We start from the raw sequence: 20,473 nt of genomic DNA on the forward strand, positions 1-20,473 counted from the left end.
AGAGGAAATAAAGGTAATACAATGGTTAAAATGACGTGGCAGAGGAAAAAAAAACTTTAAACTCAGCAGTTGAATAAAAATAATTATCAAAGTCTGTTCGATAAAGATTAAAAGAAAAATTATAAAGCATGTTGTGGCATTGGAACCCACAACCTCCAACACACCAGAAATGAACCACTACTGTATGCCACTATTGATAACAACCTTATTTTTAAGACTTAGGGTATCGTGCAATTCGTTTTTTGTAGAGTACTCACAAGTGGAAGCCTTCTTGGGTGAACGGCTTTGTAAGGCAGCATGAAGACACTGTACTTGAATTTTGGAGGACAGTGGTTCAAATCCTCATACAGCCATCCACATTTAGGCTTTCTGCAATTTTCCTATATTGATTAAAGTGTTTGCTGGCTTGGTTCCTTTCAAATGATGCCAACTATTATTTCCTTCCCCTTACTCTGACCACATGCTCCATCTTTACTGAACTCGTTAATTGGACCTTAAACCCTATATGGGATAGGTTTTCCTACTTTTATATGTGTCTATTAACAGTGCTTGGAATTTTACCTCCTGAAATTAAGTACTTTCCACCTTTTATGCCACATTATAATTTTAAATTTTTCTTAAGCAAATTTTCGTTTAGTGCTTCCTAACATCCCCACATCCCCCCCCCCCCCCATCCGTGATAAGCATTATTGTCATCTGCAGTCTTTGAACAGACCTCTAAGGGTATTGTCAAGGAAGCTGAACTACATTTGAGGGCAGAATGCTGGAAAGCAGCATGTTTCGTGAACTATGGTTGTTAAGACTGACAAGGGTACTTTACAAACAGGCCCCCTTCAATTTTCTTCATAATTGTAGGTTGAAAGTCAGTGTCCAGGCCTCAGCTTCCTAAAGCAGTATGACACAATTCTTAAAAACTTTCGAAGAAATCTGCTTTGATAGTTTGCGGTCACTGCTAAGTATAAAACTAGATAACATATTGAGCAAGTTAATACAGCTATATGCAGCTGAGTGTGTAGCATTAAAATGCTGTAATCAGAAATTGTCACTGGTACCAATTTTTTAAATGTATTTAGGTAAATTAAAAATGGGCAGCACACGGTGGAAAGAAGTTCGAAGGGACACGGACAGACTTTGAATTACTCACAAGATATTGAGAAACAACTGCCACTCGGAAAGAAATTAAGATTCAAATGGTTTCCACGAAAGTCCCAAGAAGAGGCACAGAGCCACACAGGCAGAAAAAAGATGAGAGAAACATCGAGGAATGAATGGAGAAATGTGGAAAAAAAAGAAAGTAGAAATAGTTGAAATAACTATAGTCTGTAGTGGGTTGTATGTAAAAGTAGAAGAAGAATATTGTTTGATAGCACTTTGTTTTTTATGTAATGTTTCACATACTTGCATCAAATTCTAATTTACTGTGAATATTCTCATTTTCGTGCAATTAGTGTTTTATTTTTAAAGTATGTCATTTTATTTTATTTTTTTAAATTATGTTTCTATATTTGTTATTTAACATTTCACTTTGATAATGGATATAGAATTCAAATGAAAGTAAAGAAAATGAAAGTTACTGTTAGCAAGAATTGAACCAGGCACTTAGTGATTGCAGTTCATTTCACTACAGGCGGCTTTATTAGATTGCTCGGAATGTTATGTGCTTAAACTTTGCTATGAAATCTTGAAAGTCAATTTATTTTGTATGTTTTCGAGAACTGTGTCATACTGCAGGATTGAATAAAATGGGAAAGGGTCAATCCATTAAGTACCCTCGCAGGAAACATTTTTCTCTCTGTAGGAATGAGTGTCACCAGTTGTGAATCTTTAGATGCAGCAAATTATTCATACGGCTGTTGGTTTCCATGTTTTTATATGCACTGTGCCTCGATCTTCGTGCTCAACGCTAGTGTGCTCATAATTCCCCATCATTTATTCACTCTCTTTCCAACAGCTTGCAGGCCCGGAGAGTTCCGCTGCCGGGACGGACAGTGTGTGCCCGACTACCAACGGTGTGACGGAGTGGCACAGTGCCGTGACAGCAGTGATGAATACGGATGTCGTGAGTATTCACTGATGACCCTGATTTTGTACAGTTGCTGCTATCATAAACTTGACGGTTACCGCTTCTCAGGTATCATATTCTAGCAATGAACTTCTCCGTGTTTGAACCATCACAAATCTACACAGACTGCAGGAAGTTTTTCAGTCAAAGTATATATACAGATATGTACTTTATATTCACATACCCCAAAATCTTACTTATATAAAGTAAACATTCTGCGGCCAGCCAGAGTGGCCGAGTGGTTCTAGGCATTAAGTCTCATAGTGCTCAGAGCCATTTGAAACATTCTGCAGGTGATCCAATGCAATCATTAGTAGAACAGTAAAGTGTGTCCATCTTGTCAAGTCTTGAATAAGTGTTGGAACATGTCATTATTAGAAGTCAAAACTGTGATTAGAGTTGTGTGGGCAAACATTGTGTATGTATCCACACAGATGCAGTGATTGGAAAACTTTCTGTGCCTCATGTTGATTTGTTATAATAGCAATTATAAAGGTTTTTCACTGCAGTTGCAGTGTTTCTCGTTTTTTACTCATGCTGATTAATATAGAATCATTAACTGTACTGGACTTTGAAAGAATCCAGGAAAATAGTACGGACCTGAGTATTGCTCCTACAAAAAGCTATACATGGTGTGTGTGGGTGAGTGTGTGTTTTTACCAGCATTGAATATTGAGGCTCTGGGTCTTTTCTGTACTACTTTCAGTGCAAAGTAGTACTTTGGCTACTTAGTGTCAGTGACACACTTCAAACCAACAGTGGCCATTGTGTGAAGAGTGTCTGGCTCAGAACTTTGTGTATTGTTGTTGTCAAAGTCAGCTGATGTTACATGCCAGTGAGAACAGTTTGAAGCATGTTTCTGTGAGGATTTCTCACTTAGTTGAGATTATCTTACAAAGATGTGGCACAGTAACTTGTGTTGGTGATGAAGAAATTTTGAAGGGCAAAAGAACCTTTAACATACATAACTGGTGATAAAACTACAAATCATAACTAAATTACGAATCTTCATCACTAAATGACTATCCTGGCACTTTGTTCCAGCTGCAGGTTGCGTATCTAACAACTTCTAGGGTGAACAAAAATTTGATTTTCAGTACTTCAAATAATTATTTATTGAATTAAAAAATTTTAAATGCTGTCATCAACTACTCATTCGAAGCTGTATACCCACGTGAAAGGCTTAATACAGTAAGTCAAGTATTGCAGTCAGATTCTGTGTATGTGCTTAAGGCAGTGTAACTCATGGAGTGCAATTTATCCAGACTGTACTCATCCATTGTTTGATAGTGAGAGCACGAAGCAACTCCCAACAAACTTTAATCATAATTTCAAACCTTTCCTGAACTTTTCTTACTAAAGCGGTTAACACAGTATTGTATGTGGGAGCTCAATTATTTAAAGAATTATGTTTGGGAAGTTCAGTGGTTGTTGCTAATAAGTGACACAGCAACTCAAATAGTGCCAATTGGAAGGAGGAAAAATGGTCAATAAAATCAATATTTTTCTAACTGGTCAGTTTTAGTCTGTATGCTTCAAATTTATGTGACATGAAGGAAAGTTTATGGCCAGTAAAGTAATGGTTGGTGTGGCTTATGGATTGAAAAATTTGAAAATTCCATTGAGAAGGCTGTAAGTTTTGTTAACAGCCTTGTATGCCAAAGTGATTCTTGATCTCTATATTTGGAATGGTATGCAAGTGGTATGAAGTCAGTGAAAACATGGAGATACCTAACAAATTTCAAGATGAGTCAGAAATTTTTCAGAAGATAAATGACACACAAATCATATGAAATAGATCACATATTTCTATCAGAGGTCAAAATTGTAAAATAATCTAATGTTAACAAATTTGGACAAAAACATTAAATAATTTGTCTCTTGGATACAACTTCAAAGAAAGAGCTTCAAACAGTACTTAAATACTGGTTTGAGTCCGAACAAATGATAATGACAAGACATCTACATAATTTCTTCATTGGTAAAGCCACTGCCAGTCGTATTTACTCCGAGTTAAATGAAGCCTCGGGATAGGTTTGAGCTTTCTCATTGGAAGCTATTTATTGATGATAGGTTGTGACAGTCCCAATGTTAATAACAAAACTGTGAATTGTTTTACGATTCTCTGATTCTGTTAGAAAAAAATAGTCGAGCGATGTTGGCACGTGTAATATAGACATCATCCGTATTGTCTTCCAAAAAGAATTACGAGGACTTCGGTGAAAATACGTTGGACGTGATCTCGTTTGTCAGTAATTTTTGTTGGACAGATTTTGAAAAAAATACGGTCAGATACGAAACTTTCAGGTCGTCGGTTTATGAAACGTGCTTCCTCTAGGTTGCTGACATTAGAACCAGCTGGAAGGAGATTTTCGGAAAATGGTCTGCTGTTGAAAAATACTTCCTTCACTCCATACCCCAGCACAAAAGCAAGTTGATGAGTTCTTTGCAATAGAAAAATATTGCTAAACTGTTAATAGACAAAACCACCAAAGTAGGAATTACGTTAGCTTGTCCAAGTGCTCATACATGTTCAGGATCACTGGTTGCTTTCAGATGAGATCTTGTAATGCATCTAATATATAATGAGTTCATAAACTTCATCAGAGCATTCGTGAATTGATTTTACGTTTTGTGCTGCTCCACTGAGCCTGGAAGTGTGTGATAAGTATTATGTGCCCCTGAATAGAAGTATTCAGCCCTAAAGAAAGTAAATATCTCAAGAAGCTGAATGCACAAGAAAGATACTACATTTCCACACAACCTAGAAAGCACTGTGTGTCTGCTTGTACACACATTTTGGAAAAGTCTTCTCCGGATAAATCAGCGTTGTGATATCTTTGATGATCGTATCCCGCAAAGATGGTGAAAGAAGGATCGCGTAAAAAATAATAATATTAGATGCAGTTCTTCCAGTTGAATGCAGTGAAGATGTGCTAGTTGATGAATGGAAACTATTGATGTTAAGAGAATAAAAATTGGGTAGTTACTAGAACCTGTCGGATGTTTACTGGAGTAAATTTTTTAGAAGACATATACTTCTAGACCAAAGAAATACCTTTGCTTTTGCAAAAATTGTGTAGGATCTAACTGCACTTTCACATGGCAGTGCGAATGTAGAAATGGAATCCTCATTGTCGGAAAGCATCTCGAATGCTAATACGCGTGAAAGAACATTGGATGCTCATCGGCTGTAAAAGGTTCTGTGGTGGATTTGTGTGAGGGGAGGCTCACTTTATATAATAATCATTCAGAACTTTTCACTCAGCTCGTGTCAGATTCAAGTGCAGTACTGTGAATGTGAGAAGAGAGTGGCTGAGAAGAAAGTCTGCAGCCTTGCCTCTCAATCTTTCTTAAAAAACCTTAATATATCAGTATTAATATAATAAATTACAGTGTTTTCCTAATTATTTTTATTATTACTGTGTAGTGTGCTTATAAAGTAATGAAAGCGAAATTGTCGGGTCATTTGAAGTGAGTTCTCGATGGAGTGCACTGAAAAATAATGTTTGTGTTAATGGTGTCAAATAAACTTTCTCTTATTACAGCACAATGTGAATACCATTCTATCACGTAAAGGAACCTCAAATGCAAAATGTAGTTGCATTAAAAAATCTGCACAGTAAATTCATCAAACCACAATTATTACTCTCAGAATTATTTGGAATTACATTCACTAAGCATTTAAATGTATCTTTCAAAACAACAATACACTTGCCGTTGCCAGTGTCCACACAATTCCTGTTACTTAATGTACACAATAATTGTGTGTCTCTAGCTCTTTGTCGTTCAGTCTGATTCGTTAATGTTCTGCTTTGAGGCATAGCGTAAAACAAATGTAATTTATATATAATATGGAAGTCGTAGCTATTCTAAATGAACAAACTGAAAATTAGAAGCTTACCTCAGCTGCAGCAAATTAACTCAGTTAATACTGTTTACTACTCTTTGACAAAAAGTAAGTGGAAAAAACAACCCATTAAACAACGTTATGTGTAGTCTGTGTTGTCCCCAAAGGCTTCATTATTACAATGTTCAGTTTTTCACTACTACCAACTTCAACATCCTAGCAATTGTGGCATCGTAGCTGTGTGGTACGCGTGTGTGCCGATCGATATACGGAGAAGAAGACGGTACCAGTGTAAGAGACAGAGGAAAACTTTTCTCACCTGTGTATCACTTCTTGCTTTTACCTCTGTTGACGGCTAAGTTCACACTTTTTTTTTTCTCTTTTCTTTTGTGCATATCTGTGGCAAAGTACATTTTGAATTGTGTATGTTGCATTGGCCTCCTTTTATAATTAATATTAAAAATCAGTATTTCAGTTTTCGGTGTTCACGTATTAATTTTATGGTGCTTCTGACCCTTTTTTCCAAATGAGAAATTTGAGTAAGTATTTATTCTCCATTTTTATGTCCAAATCAATAAAGTCAGTTGTCGCAACTCAAATGGTCAGTGATTCAGTAGTTTTAGTCTTAGGTTTGGTTTCCATCCTCGCAATTGCAGCTGTGAAAGATGGTAAAGTAAAACTTATTGTCACTTGCAGCAAAATTTGATCCAAGGAAATCTGGAATTTCATCCCAGATATCTCACTGAAATTTTTTGTCGAAATGATGTCGCCACTTCGGAGTGCCTGTAAATTAGAATAGTAACGGTGAGGGTACCGGTACCTACCGCACCGTACGTAATTCCTTTTTCGCCCGCAGCTCCGCGCCCGCCGCCACCCACGCCACCCTCGGGAAACTGCTTGCCCGGGCAGTTCGCGTGTGCCAGCGGAGGGGAGTGTGTGCCGCAGTCGTCAGTGTGCAATGGCCGACCCGACTGCAGGGACCGCTCGGACGAGAGGGACTGCCGTGAGTATCTGCACTCCTCTGCTCACTGCCGTTCTGCCTGTCACTAATTATTTGTTTTGGAGCCGTTCAGTTTTAGCATTAGTGTACCAACATTGTGTGAGACAGTAGTGTTAATAAAAAAAAATAAACTGTACACCATAATGTCACTCATTGAGGGATTAATGCTTTACTATACATTTCACTTTTTCAGAATAGCCTACAGCTGTTGATAAATAAATAATTTTTAACCACCCATTTTGAAACATTCTTATTGTGACATTGAATAAAGTAAAAGCCATCCAGCTTAGCTGCTGTTAATAATAAAATGCGTTGATGCAGTTTATTAATCTTTGTACGCTGTCGTAATCCGTGCTTCTGTGTGCAGTGCAATACGTACTGTTAAGGATCGAATTCGCCCGCTGAATTAACAGTGAGGGTTGGTGTGTTTGCCAGCCTGGAGGTGGCTTTTAGGAGGTTTCGCACATCCCACTAGGTGAATACTGTGCTGGTAACCAAGTTGGATACTCTTCTTCCACATTAACAACACTACATATAGACAGTTGAGGTACACATATTGTGTTCCAGGAGGTTAATGGGATGGTGACAGGACGGGCATCCAGCCACCCTTTAAACAACCTGTGCCAACCCCGTTAATAGCCATGCTGACCCTGTGGCAGTGCGAGATGGAGGCACGAGAAAAAGAATTTAGTGATCGTGTAGCTGAAACCGATGATTGGTAAAGATTTATTAGTCAACACTATAAGCACATAACAGTATGGAAATATTATTAACTGTGTATCTGAAGTGGAAGTGAAGTTTATAAAGTGTTTCAGTTGATTGCTTACTTATCTTTGACACAAAGTAAAAACTATTGAAATTCGAGTCAAGTAATCAGTAAATCAGAATATGCATGGATTGTCACCTGGCGGTAGTGATTAGAGATTAGAATTGTGGGACGTGTTTAATTTTGGGCACTAAAGAGCAAGGCTGTCAGCATCCATTCTCTATATAATGGTAGAAGTACTGGGGAAAATAATGCTATATATCTGCAAACTCTATCATTAAAGTGCTACACATATTGTCCCTGATCGTACACTTTTTAAGATACTGGTAAGCTTAATGGATTGTTGAAATTTCAGTAATTAAAGCCTCTGGCAAATAAGTTTAGAGAAGAAGTTAGATATCTCCAGTATGAGACATTTGCTTGGAGTGGTTTTGGGAAACAGCAGAAAATCAAAATTGAGTTATGTAAGTTGCTATTCATTCTCCACTCCTTCCAAATAAGATGCAGAAGCTTAAGAATTGGACGATGGTAATTTGTGTATAAAACAACACTATTCAGTATCAGTCACGTCTATTCACATATTTATTGGAACGACATATTTCAGCAGCTTGCTGTCATTGTCAGGTGCCTTATCTATACATCAACTATGATGTTATTGTGGCAGTGGAAAGTCCTCTGTGGTATATAAAAGATATACTTACAGACTCATTTTTTTGGTTATAGATAATTCAGCACCTTAACTGTTTGATCCTTATCTACTTAAATTGTTACGTTAACACATTCCTGTCAAGTGTGGAGGTAAAAAATTCTTTCACACTTCAGAGGAACGTGTGGTATAACAATTGATAAGTAAATAACAGATAGCCACTTGATGGCAGCATGTTGCCAGAAAGCATCCTACTAGTAAATGTTGCAGTGAAAACAAGACTAAACCTGGAAAAGTGCTATTTTAAAAATTGTTTATTACATTGATAGACCTCAACCAATTTTGTACAATGTGGACAAATTTAATTTTAAATGATGATAGATTTAAAGCTAGAAGCATTCAATCCACAGTTACTCTGTCAGTGTGTGACAGGTTATGGTGTACTGTTTGTTTGTTATAGTGTGATTTTGCCTGCAGTAAAAATAGATTTACAATTCTGTCTAGAAATTGTGCAGTGCAGCTGTGTTTAATATGGATTCACTTATGTTTTTGTTTTTATTTTGTTGTCTAGTATTTGGTTTCAGGCAGGTGGAACTCTTCCTCAGATGCTAAAGTAGTATCAAATTTTATTTGTTGTTTTGTTATTGCTCTGTTGTTATTTTGTGATATTGTCTACTGTTTCTTGTTTGTGTCCTGGAGGTTGCTCTGTGGTCTCACTTCTAACTCTGTAAGCAATTCCAGTTAGAACAGTTGTGTCTCACATAATTTCATTTAGTGGTGTGTAACTCTGTAAATGGCTAATATTGAACTAGACAATGCATTTTCGCATTAATAACCGACACCCGAGCGTCAACTTCTGCTTCTTCCCTCCACTTGTATTATTATTTTTTGTTATTATTGTTTTTGAATGGAACTACAGTTTTTTTGGGCCAAAATGGCAGAATTATTGGTAACAAATCAAGCATTTTAATTTGTGAGCATGCCAAGAAATTATGGGATAAAAAGCATTAAGTATTGAGATTTTTTTGTTTTAGTAAGTATGAGCTCAAAAAGATGACGTAAAGTTGAACTGTTTATGATTTGCTGATGACCTCACTTTTCTTGCCAACAACATTCAAGAAACCAAATAACAAACACAGTCATTGGAGGCAAACAAAATTAGAATTGGAGAATAAGACATAAAAATTCTTGAAAAGTTTAAATATTTGAGAGAAATAATAACACAAACTTGAAGGAGAAACCACCATGGCAGAATAGAATAAACAAATTGATTAAAGCACATTGCGTTGTCCAGAACACTTATGACAAAAAATGCCTCTTAGTAGCCACAAAACTGAAACACTACAAAATAGTCACACAGTCACAAATAAGATATGCTAATGAAACTATATTTAAAACCACCAACACTGTAGCAATAGATATCTCATAATAGAAACAAGGATAATCAGAACATGTATAAATAAAAAATACCAAAAAGATTGAGTTTGGAGAATATCTTCAAATGAAACAGTTCATACAGAAATAAGAACCAATGATAAATATAATGAAAAAGAAATGGATCTCTTTCCTTGGGCATTTGGTGAGAGCAACAGAAAATAGAATTAGTAGGAGAATAATTGAGAAGTTACAGAATAGTTAGATCGGCATTAAATGGATCACGGAGATCAAGGTGGACATGATAAAATTTCACATTACGATGGAGGATGTGAAAGACAAGACAGACGTGCTTGAGATACTTCAGGACAAACGTATCACACTAGCAATAAAAATTAACAAACACAGAATGGGAAGGGTGATTTCAGATGGGGAGAGAAGGGCATGATCTGAAAGAATGAAGAAATTTTGGGCCAACAAAAAACAGAAGAACCTAATTCATAATATTGGCTAAAGTGGTCCAGTGTTGGCCACAAAATAAATAAATAAGTATGAGCTGAAAAATGCATCCCTTAGGAGATATGAGCACTTGTTCATCTGTAAAACATGTCTTCTGCAATCTCTTTGCTATTACAAGTGATCTACAAAATGCAATAAACAAATGAGGACACATTCCTCTGTTATTGCCCACGGATACCGCATGCAGTTAACATCTGTTGTTACTCTAAATCATATTTATAGTTCTGAGTAAGTGTTGTGCAGTGCAGGCATTTTTATAATGGAACCAGTTTGTATTTTGATAAGTTAGTGAAATCATTTACAGTGTAATTTTATCTTTGCACTTACCAGCATAATATAATCGCATTACTCCACATTAGAAATGACAGACATACTGAATATTTCCTTTCATGATGGCTCATAATAACAGCCTATATGTAATAGCGAGCAGATTACATTAGAAGCTTAGCTGTGTTACAGTAACAGAATAATGTGTTCTCATTTGTTTACTGTGGTCTGTAGGTCGTTCATAATAGCAAAGAGCTTGCAGTGGAAGAGATGTGTCTCACAGTTGCGTAGATCAGAGAGTGCTTGTAGCTCTCAAGGTACACCTTTTAGAGCCCATGTTTACTGGACCTTTTTGTCTTGTTTTGGTCCAAACTGCAACCTCTCAAAATATTGAATAAATTACTTTTAACACCATGTATTTTTTTATATATATAAAAAGAAGTTGTCAAGTTGATTTATTACAATTTTAAAGGGGCCATATACTTCGTATGTACAATTGTTGTGTCTATGCATTTTTGAATTTTACAAATCTACTTGATCTTGAGCTCTAATTCTCCAAAATGCAATAAGAAAGGGCATATAGATGAACACGGATAAGACCAGTTACTTCGTAATAAGCAGAGAGGAATGATGACAGATCATTAGATGTAGGTGGTGAAATCTTTGGAAGGGTGAAAGACTTCAACTATTTGGGGGAGCACACAGTGAAAGAATTGAGATAGACCAGGACGTAAGGGTAAGAATTCAGACTGCAAACAAGTGAAGGTTAACACTCGGAAAGCTGCTCGAGTCCCGGCTTTTACTGAGATCTGTGAAGATTAGCTTCTACAGTTCTGCGGTTATGTAGAGGAGAGACCTGTATTCTTGACACAAAAGAGAGAAAGAAAACTCATGATTTTGAGAATGCTGGCCTGAGATAGATTTGTGGACCAGTGAAGAATAGAGATGACTAGGCAGAAAAGGTGACTAAAGAGAGAGTGAAGCAGGACCGGCACATAATGCGTAGAGAAGGCCAGATCGTCCGGCAAGTGAAGTGGTAGAAGAAGACATAGGAAGTAAGGGACCGAGAGGAACAACATGGCTGAGATAGACTGGACAGGATCATAGGGGATATTGGGGTGATAGGACTAGCTAGATAAGAATACGTGGAGACTGGTAGGCAAGGCAAAAAATCAACTAGGGTTAATGTGGCCAACCTAGTAAGAAAGACCAACGATGGCTTGTGTGGCCAGCCTAGTAACAGTCACAGTTAAGCCTAAACTAAAATATTTGAGTTTAAAAATTAATGAAAAACTGCAAAAACATGTTGGCCTTTGTTTCTTTAGCTCCTGATCACTGCCTGCCCTGGGGGAAAGTAAATTACTTATATCTTAATTTATCATCAGATATTTGAGGGCGAAAAAGTGAGTTTATCTTGTGTTTACAACTGTTGCTGCAGTGGTGACACCGGTTTCCATCAGATCACCAAAGTTAAGTGCTGTTGGGCTGGTGTAATACTTGGGTGGGCGACTATCCGGTCTGCCGAGTGCTGTTGGCAAGCGGGGTGCCCTCAGTCCTTGTGAGGCAAACTGAGGAGCTACTTGATTGAGAAGTAGCGGCTCCGGTCTCTTAAACTGACGTACGGCTGGGAGAGCAGTGTGCTGACCATATGCCCCTTCGTATTCATATCCAGTGTCACCTGTGGGCTTGGGATGACACAGCGGCCGGTCAGTACTGTTGGGCCTTCCGAGGCCTGTTTGGACGGAGTTTTTTACAACTGTTGCTATTAAATACGTTCAGGGCAACAACAATTGTTGATTCACGTATCCTCTTTATATCCAATACATTTCATCCCTCTCAAGGTTGCTTCATAATCCCATTAGAAGTCATTAAGAGTGTTGACTTCTTCCAGTCCATTAACTGTCTGCTTCAAAATGATGTTCTGACATTACTGATGAGTGTTGAAAATCCTTTTACATGATTGCGAGAATGTGTTAAGTCCTCAATTGTACTTACACTTATATTACAGCTGTTGTAAGTCCAAACTGACATATGAATTAATGGTGTGAACCCCAAAAGTATACCCTTGTATTGTATTGTACGGAACTGGGGACCTAGAAATGATGGAGAGGCTTCGTCCCCGCCGAAGCCCTCAGTGGTTCACAACCCCACAACAGGCTACAGCAGTCCACCCACCCCACCCCCAGCCCACACTGAACCCAGGGTTATTGTGCGGTTCGGCCCCGAGTGGAACCCTCTGGGAAAGTCATACCACACAAGTGTAACCCCAAATGTTTGCATGGTAGAGTAATTATGGTGTGCACGTACATGGAGAAAGTGTTTGGGCCGCAATTGCCAACATAGTGTAAGTGAAGCAGAATCAGGGGTACTTGCCCGTAGAGGTTATTGTCTGACACACTGAATTAGCTGGAATTTCTTAATTGCCTGTGTGTAACTTAAGCTACAAAATGTTGTTAGTGTTCATGAACATCTAAGCTATAAGTCTCTTGACAGTAAATTAAGATAAACTGTGCGTATCTCTTGTAAACAGGATACAAATAAATTACTCAGCTACTATGTTGAAACTGTGTTTGTATCAGACAGATTCTGAGTGGTGTATGTTGTTTTTGTTTGCAGTCATGACCATTCTTATAATCTTAGAGCTGATAGCAACTTCATAGCTATGCAGTACAAGAAACACTGAACCAAGTTACAAAGGTACCTCGCTGTTTACCCCCCCCCCCCCCCCCCCCAATCAACCAACCAACTAAGTTATGAAGTCAAAGAATATACTTGAATTCATAGCTTCTCAACTTGGCACACAGTTTTGGAAACTCATTAGCCTCAAATTAATGTATTACATCTAAATCTGACCGGGTTGCCGAGCTCCCTCAAATTCGTCTTCAGAGTGAAGACCACTGCTGCTGCCTCTACCATCACCATTACTGAAACAACATATAAATCTACATTTTATTTCACAAGCCATTTTAACATGTGGTGGAGGGTACGTTGGATACTGTGATCAAAGCTATGTTTCAATCACTGCTCATAGAATCCGTGTTGATTGCTGGAGAGATTATTGATTTCCAAAATGGTTATAACATGCAAGCAAAAAACATATCCCATTTTGGTCTTAAGAGATAGCTTATCATCAACTCCAAGAACACAGTAACATCTATGTTTGCAAACAAAAGCATAATTCAGTATGGGTGGATTCCAGTTGGAACAGATGTAAAATAAACACAATTTATTGAAATGTGAAACCTTGACCAATTATGTTATAGTATCATTTACACAACAAATAATTCCTCAATTATGTGTATTTTTCAAGTCTATTAAGTTGTTATGCCAAGAACAGTACAGTAACGTAATGAAATGTGTGAGTTGACGTACATCTTTGTCATATGCTGAATAAATTGGCTGCGGTTAGGAAGTTACAACAGCCCGTCTAAATCAGCAAAACGTAGCATTAATAGAAAACATACATATGATGATGAGCTGGTGTGTTGTTACGGTGCGATACCAATATTGTAGCACAACATATCAGTGAAAGAGAAAGAGCAGTTAAATTGTAATACAGACTAAATATTCGATGTCGGTATGTGATGTCATATATCCAGGTAGTTTCAACATGTGACACTTTTTCTGGAACTTTCATTTATTCTGAGAAATATGCAAAATATCGGACAGTTCATTAATTTCCTGTTGTGTCTGTTACAACTCAAGTTAACAACAACATGTGTTGTTCAAACTTTTACATTTTATTGTATGACTGTGCATTACTTAGTGTAAATAGCTAATGCACTTGAAAATTTCTTGTTATTTGTTGGAAACTTGTTGAGTGAATAAAACTGGAACATAATTGGTGACTGGAGTGATGCAGATGCAATCAACAGTTGCAGAAAAGATCTTCAGCACTTCGAGGAGTGCTAACTCGATCACTATCGTAGGAATCGGACAGTAAACACAGTTTTAATTTAGTGGACATTAACTGCCTGTTTGTATCCTGTAAAAAAGCGGTAATGTAACAAAAGGAAAAGGAGTTGTTAGAAGAGATTTACTGTACAAGAACCTGAGGAATGAAGACCACGTGTGACCTCGTGAGTTACCCGATCAGGTAACGAGACGACGACGACGACGACGACGACGCAGTCACCGCGTGCCTGCTCCAAGGTGGATTTCCGTTGCGAGAATGGACCGTGCATCCCGATGCACCTCAGGTGCAACCGCATGGTCGACTGCCCCCTGGACTCGAGTGACGAACTCGACTGCCGTAAGTCGTGCCTCGGCGTTCCCTGTACTTACAGCTGCGACTAATACCTGCAGAGGGAAGATGTCAGTGAGGAGAGTGGCTGAGCCTGGCCTTGTCACCAAGTTATTGAAACTATTGTGAAACCAGCAGAGCCGACTGACAGTACTGCACTTGCTGTTTATCTCTTGTTGCTTATCTACCTATTTATCCCAGTCAGAGCACAGATAGGGAAAGGAACGGAAATTGTCCACAGTGTAAAATCGAACTTTGTTTACTTACAAATTTCTCCAGTATTTCGACGGACATTAGTGGTCACCAGTTTAAGAAGGTAATAAAGATTCTGTTATGTTGTCTTAACTCCTTTTCTGCACAATTATCATTTTGGAGCACTGTAGACGGGGCAGAACTCATCCCAGGCAATCGTGTTGCTCTCCGAACTGACCTTCGTCTTTTCAGTGAAGTGCTTTAGATGTACCAGTCTGTTGTACAGGAGTGCAGTAAGATGGGTCAATATGGAGATGTGACAGAATTGCAGAAAGGAGCTACTGTGTTTGGAAGTGCCCTCGTCTACACTGAGGATGAAGTTGTCTGATTTGTCGGTGTATCGGACAGCAGAAACGTGTCTACGAGGAATGCTGTACCGTTTGCAGCCGTATTACATAAAAGATCCTAACTGACAGGGATCAGAGGCAAGGGTCACATCTTGTCAGTGATAAACATTGTCACACATAAGTAGCTGCTGCTGTCTGTGAATACGAATCAATTCCAGCCGGTTTCCGAATGAACTTTGTAAAGAAAACTGTGTGCAGTAGCGATTTAGAGTCGTTTAGCTCGTAAAAGGCTTTTGCTTATAGTGGCACGTAAATCTGTACTTCTTCAGTGGGCCGAATGACACAGACAGTGGCTGACTGAAGGCACTTTTCAAAAGCTGTGAGGCACGAGTGCAGTGACGTGTTTCACCTGTGCCAAGTGGAGGGAGTAGTTTGTGTCATAGTTGATTCTTTGATGTTTTGAGGTTGTTTCCTCATACTGTGACCTGGGCCCACTTGTTCAGGTTACTCTGGACATTAACTGGAATGTTTATTTCACCATTATTGTTGGACAAGTGTTCTCCTTCTTTCACATCTTCGTGATGAGTACGATATGGAAACTTGTCTTCTAAGATAATAACAGCCACGTTAACAGGACAGCACGCACGTGTTCCCGGTTTGAAGAGCTCTCGGGCACCCTATCACACTTTGAGCTGGCTTGCTAAATTCCTTTGAAAATGTCAGGGTCTTTTTGGAACAGTACGTGAAACGTAGCAGTCGACATTCCCGAAATTTGGTAGTCGCACAGGGTCCGAGCATCGATGAGCGAATTCAACCGGATAAGGCGTATCTGAAGAAACTTTCTAAATTGAGGTCGTTATCATAGTTCGAGGTGGGGTTACAGAATTTAATATAATATCTCGAGGGGTTGACTGATTATTTGTCCAATGTGTTTATGGATATAGATAGATTAAACACAAAATGTAAAGAAAGTTTGGGGGCTTAATGACAGATCAAGTAGCAGCAGATGTTTGTCAGGAGCTGGTGGATTTAGTGTTAACAGTTTTTCCTTTCATCTGCATTCTTTGTTACATTGTTCAGTTTACAATGCAACTAATTTGGGGATCACAGCATTATATTCTCATGCGAATGAGCCATATGACTTTAAAGAGTAGAGCTAGAAAGGTATATTAGTTTTACATAATAAAAAAATGAGTTCTTTTCTTTGTTGTGTTCGACCATTTCAGTTAAGGTTTCAATTACTTGGTGACAGTGTAGGCATTCGCTGCCTTCTCATTACTGTAAGTAGTCGGCTACCTACCAGCAGGTCGGAGAGGATACAGGGAGTAAGGATTGTAGTGCTGGTTGCTGAGATTGGAGGTAACCCGGAGCCGGCTAACACGGACTCTAAACAATAACTATTCCTCACTGTAAAATATGAAAAAATATTAACAAAGCACTACTACAGTTCCATCACGTCATTTTTGTATCTGCATCTTTGACACTCACATTATTTGGTTCTTAATTGTAATATTGTACATAGCTTGTGATACATTTTGGTTAAGAATGACATTAATTTCTCCCAAATCATCATCGTCTTCAAAAAAGGTTAGGTCTCTTGGCCATTCTCTTTTCTTGTTGTATCATTGTCAAGGTGGAATTCCAGTAGTTTATTGCCCCCGGTTTGTATACTAGCCTTGCCAAATGACTGTCTTCTGTCCATAAAGCATGGTAACGTCGTCATTTCCTAGACTCTTCTTTTCGATCGGTCACAATAAAGTTCAGGAATTCTGCAAAAATTGTGTCATTTCTGATCCCTTGTAGTCTTGTGCATTCCTAAACCATGAATTTTCATTTCACTTCCCCACAGGATGAATCACATAATTTTTAACACCCCTATTGTTTCATAAATTGTTCACGATACTGAAGCGATGTTTTTGCCAAACTATACAGGGTGTCCATAAAGTCCCTTTACAGCTTCAAAATTTTATTACATCAGCAGTTGTTGAAATATTTTAACATTTCTTTTATTGTAATCAGTGTTTATAGAAGTTTTTTTGACAGTGTTTAATAGACCTCTATAAGGGCGCCTGTAGTTGCAAAAAGCACATCAAGACGGTACTCGATCTCTTGCCATGTTCGCTGTAGCATAGCATCATCGATGGTGGCAATGTCGTTACAAATCCTTTGCTTCAAGTCAGCAATGTCCCGTATCTGTGTTTGATACATGATATCTTTTACGTACCCCATTAAAAAAAGTCCACGGGAGTGATACCTGGTGAAGGCAGTGGCTAAGGAATTTGCCCATCCCTGCCAATCCATCTGCCTGGAAATGTTTCATTGAGGAACCGACGAACGTGCAGTCCGCAATATGGTGGTGCACCATCTTGCTGGAAAATGATAGTTGGTTGTAAGTCAATCAGTTGTGGTGCTACATATTCGGTCAGAAGGTCGAGGTAAACATCTGCAGTAATTGTTGACTCGTTGAAGAAAAATGGACCAATTATTCAGTTGCACATGATTCCACACCACACATTTACTTTTGGATTATCCCAGTGAAGCTCCCTAGTCACATGGGGGTGTTCAGATCCCCTCATTCTTACATTGTGCCTGTTTAATGTCCCAGAAATGTGAAAAGTTGCTTTGTCACTGAAATAAACTCACTTGAGGAATGCTTCATCCTTCAAAAGGCGTTCCAGCATGTTGAGTGCAAACTCTTGTTTGTCATTTGGCTCAAATATCTGTAACAGTTGCACTTTGTAAGCATACAACCGTAAGCTCTTGTGGAGGATGTTATGCACAGTTGAACGTGGTAGTTGCCACTGTCTGGCAGCAGTGCGGATGGACTTCATAGGTGAATAAGTGAAGACATTTAAAACGCAATCGATGTTTTCCTCAGATGTTCTCGGTCGCCTGCTCCTCCCTTTATCCAACACTGTCTCTGTCTCCGTAAATTTTTTGTGCCGTGCATGGATTGAAGTGGATCTCATCCATACTTTGTTCTGAAGTTTCATTGAGTCTGAATATCCGATTTTGTCTCAATAAACCAGGACACACATTGTGCCTTCTCTTGAGGAGTTGCCATTTTATAGGGGTTCAGTTCCTTCCCTCAACAGAGTATCTGAAAAACAAAATTTTAGTATATATAAAAATTTAAGTAAACAGTGATTACAATAAAAGAAATTTTGTTAAAATATTTCAACAACTGTAATTATAATAAAATTTGGAAGTTGTAAAGGGGCTTTATGGACACCCTGTATTGCACTGTTGGGCATATGATTGTGTTATATAGTTATATCTCATAAATTTTGTATCAGCCAAGATACTGAAGCAGACATTTTCCACCCTATAAACGTGAAAGGCGGAATTGGTTATTGTTGTGTAAACACCGCCCATTGTGGATCTCAGTCATTATATGCAGCAAGATGTTAGAAGCGCACTGCCCTGTTGTGCTGTTAATGATTTCTTCCAATGTTTATTTAATGGAAGAAACACGTACTCGTATATTACAGCTTTTGTTTTATACAACTGTTTGTTGTTTTTAGTATCAGACTGTAGTGGACTATCAGCGTGTCATCTTGGGAAAAAAAGAGTGACAGCAATTTTATTGTATCAAGGCCTTTACAATTTTATGTCCATAAATCCAAAATCAGGCTTGTATTGTTTATCCTCGTTAACACATTTTTCGGAATTCCCATCCTACTCTGTTTTGTTTTGCAACCAATCATTTCCTCGTTAGCTCTGTACAAAAGTGACCTTAATTATCACAATTTTACCCTCCTGTGGAGTGTGTTCTCAACTGTTAGTGCTTGGTAGGTGTCAACTGGCTTTCATGACGTGAGTGGATTACAAAATTCTACTCTTAATAACATGTTTTCACTTCACTACAGTTTTTTTCCCCAATGAACTTAATGGAATTGAAATTTTATAGCCTGGTTGATTTCGCTGTACATCTTTTTTAGTTTCATTGCTACAAACTTTTTCCATTTTGTAATGAAGCTAAAGACCGCACATACACTCTTCTTGGAATGTACAATGAAATGGAGAGGTAAATCTTATTATATCAAGTAGTTTGTGGTGAGGTGAGTAGCTCTGTAAGGTGTTGGTGGTTGTATTTAAATAATTTAATTAATTTGTATCATTGTTCCTGTAAGATGTGTATTACGTATCCTGTACTAGGTAACACTGCAAGTACAAAATATCCTCCCTCCTGCAGTAAACAACACTGTTTTGGGATATGAGTAGAGGTGTAGGGTTAATATAGCTTTTATTAAAATGCTATAAGAATATGTGCAACTTGTAAAATTGTAGTTCAAATGCACAGTGGAAGATAACTAGCAATTTTGTATTAAAATATACAACTTACTTGTAAAATTCATTTATTTTACTAGCTTTTGCCTTGTAACAAAATGTTAAATTAATACACGTGATTAATCAGCATATACTGTATATACAAGTTAACAAGTTTCATTGTAAGTATTTGAAAGTGACACTTTTGAATAAACTGTTGTACAGTTTAATAAAGTTGGTCCAAATGACAGTTTAATTGGAAATTGTATACTGACATTTTGTTGCTCTTACTGATTAACTGTAGAAAAGTATACATCTAAGTAAAGGGATATTTTTTAAAAATTTGAATGATTTGTTACAGAGTCATTTGAAACTGTACTCACATAAAAAGTGTAATTAAATACAAGTCGAGACAGAATGCCTTGCTGTATATAATGCTTTGTATTTAAGCTATAACATACTACTATAATATTTATTTTGTAATTACTGGAACAATTTTATGAAGTAATTGTAAGTACTAGAACTTGGAGATGTGACATACAATTATCTTCGTGTTACATTGTACAATAATTTTTGCTTTTGTTTACAGCTGTTTTGAGTCTTTCTTGCCACAAACCTTGCAATTCCACATGCACTTATAAATAGAACATTAGCAAGTATTTTGATATTCACTAGCAACACAATACTGTCTCATTCATTTCGGTGGCTCAGAGGTTGCTTTGTGGATAGCAGCGCAGTATATCACATGTTAGAACCGACGTCAAATCATGTAATAGTTTTTCCATTTCTTACTACTTTCTCTACTTTATTGGTCATAAAGATAATTACAGCAACATTACCATGCCATTCCATACCATTGACACCATACGATACTCTCCATTTTTTGAGTGTTCTGGACCACTATTGGGCAAAATTTGGTTTGCAATAACCCTACACAA

General features: G+C 37.8%; 1 protein-coding gene across 1 annotated transcript in view; it reads left to right on the plus strand.

Annotated features, from left to right (window-relative positions):
* LOC126213609 (basement membrane-specific heparan sulfate proteoglycan core protein-like) overlaps positions 1–20,473 on the plus strand; it is an 843,204-nt gene that overhangs the window by 575,886 nt on the left and 246,845 nt on the right. Inside the window, exons 23-24 of the mRNA XM_049941462.1 lie at positions 1,952–2,059; positions 6,769–6,915. Coding sequence (XP_049797419.1) covers positions 1,952–2,059; positions 6,769–6,915 — 255 coding nt within the window. The remainder of the gene's footprint in view (positions 1–1,951; positions 2,060–6,768; positions 6,916–20,473) is intronic.

Source organism: Schistocerca nitens, chromosome 11 (assembly GCF_023898315.1).
Source record: "Schistocerca nitens isolate TAMUIC-IGC-003100 chromosome 11, iqSchNite1.1, whole genome shotgun sequence".
In the NCBI taxonomy this organism is placed as follows: domain Eukaryota; kingdom Metazoa; phylum Arthropoda; class Insecta; order Orthoptera; family Acrididae; genus Schistocerca; species Schistocerca nitens.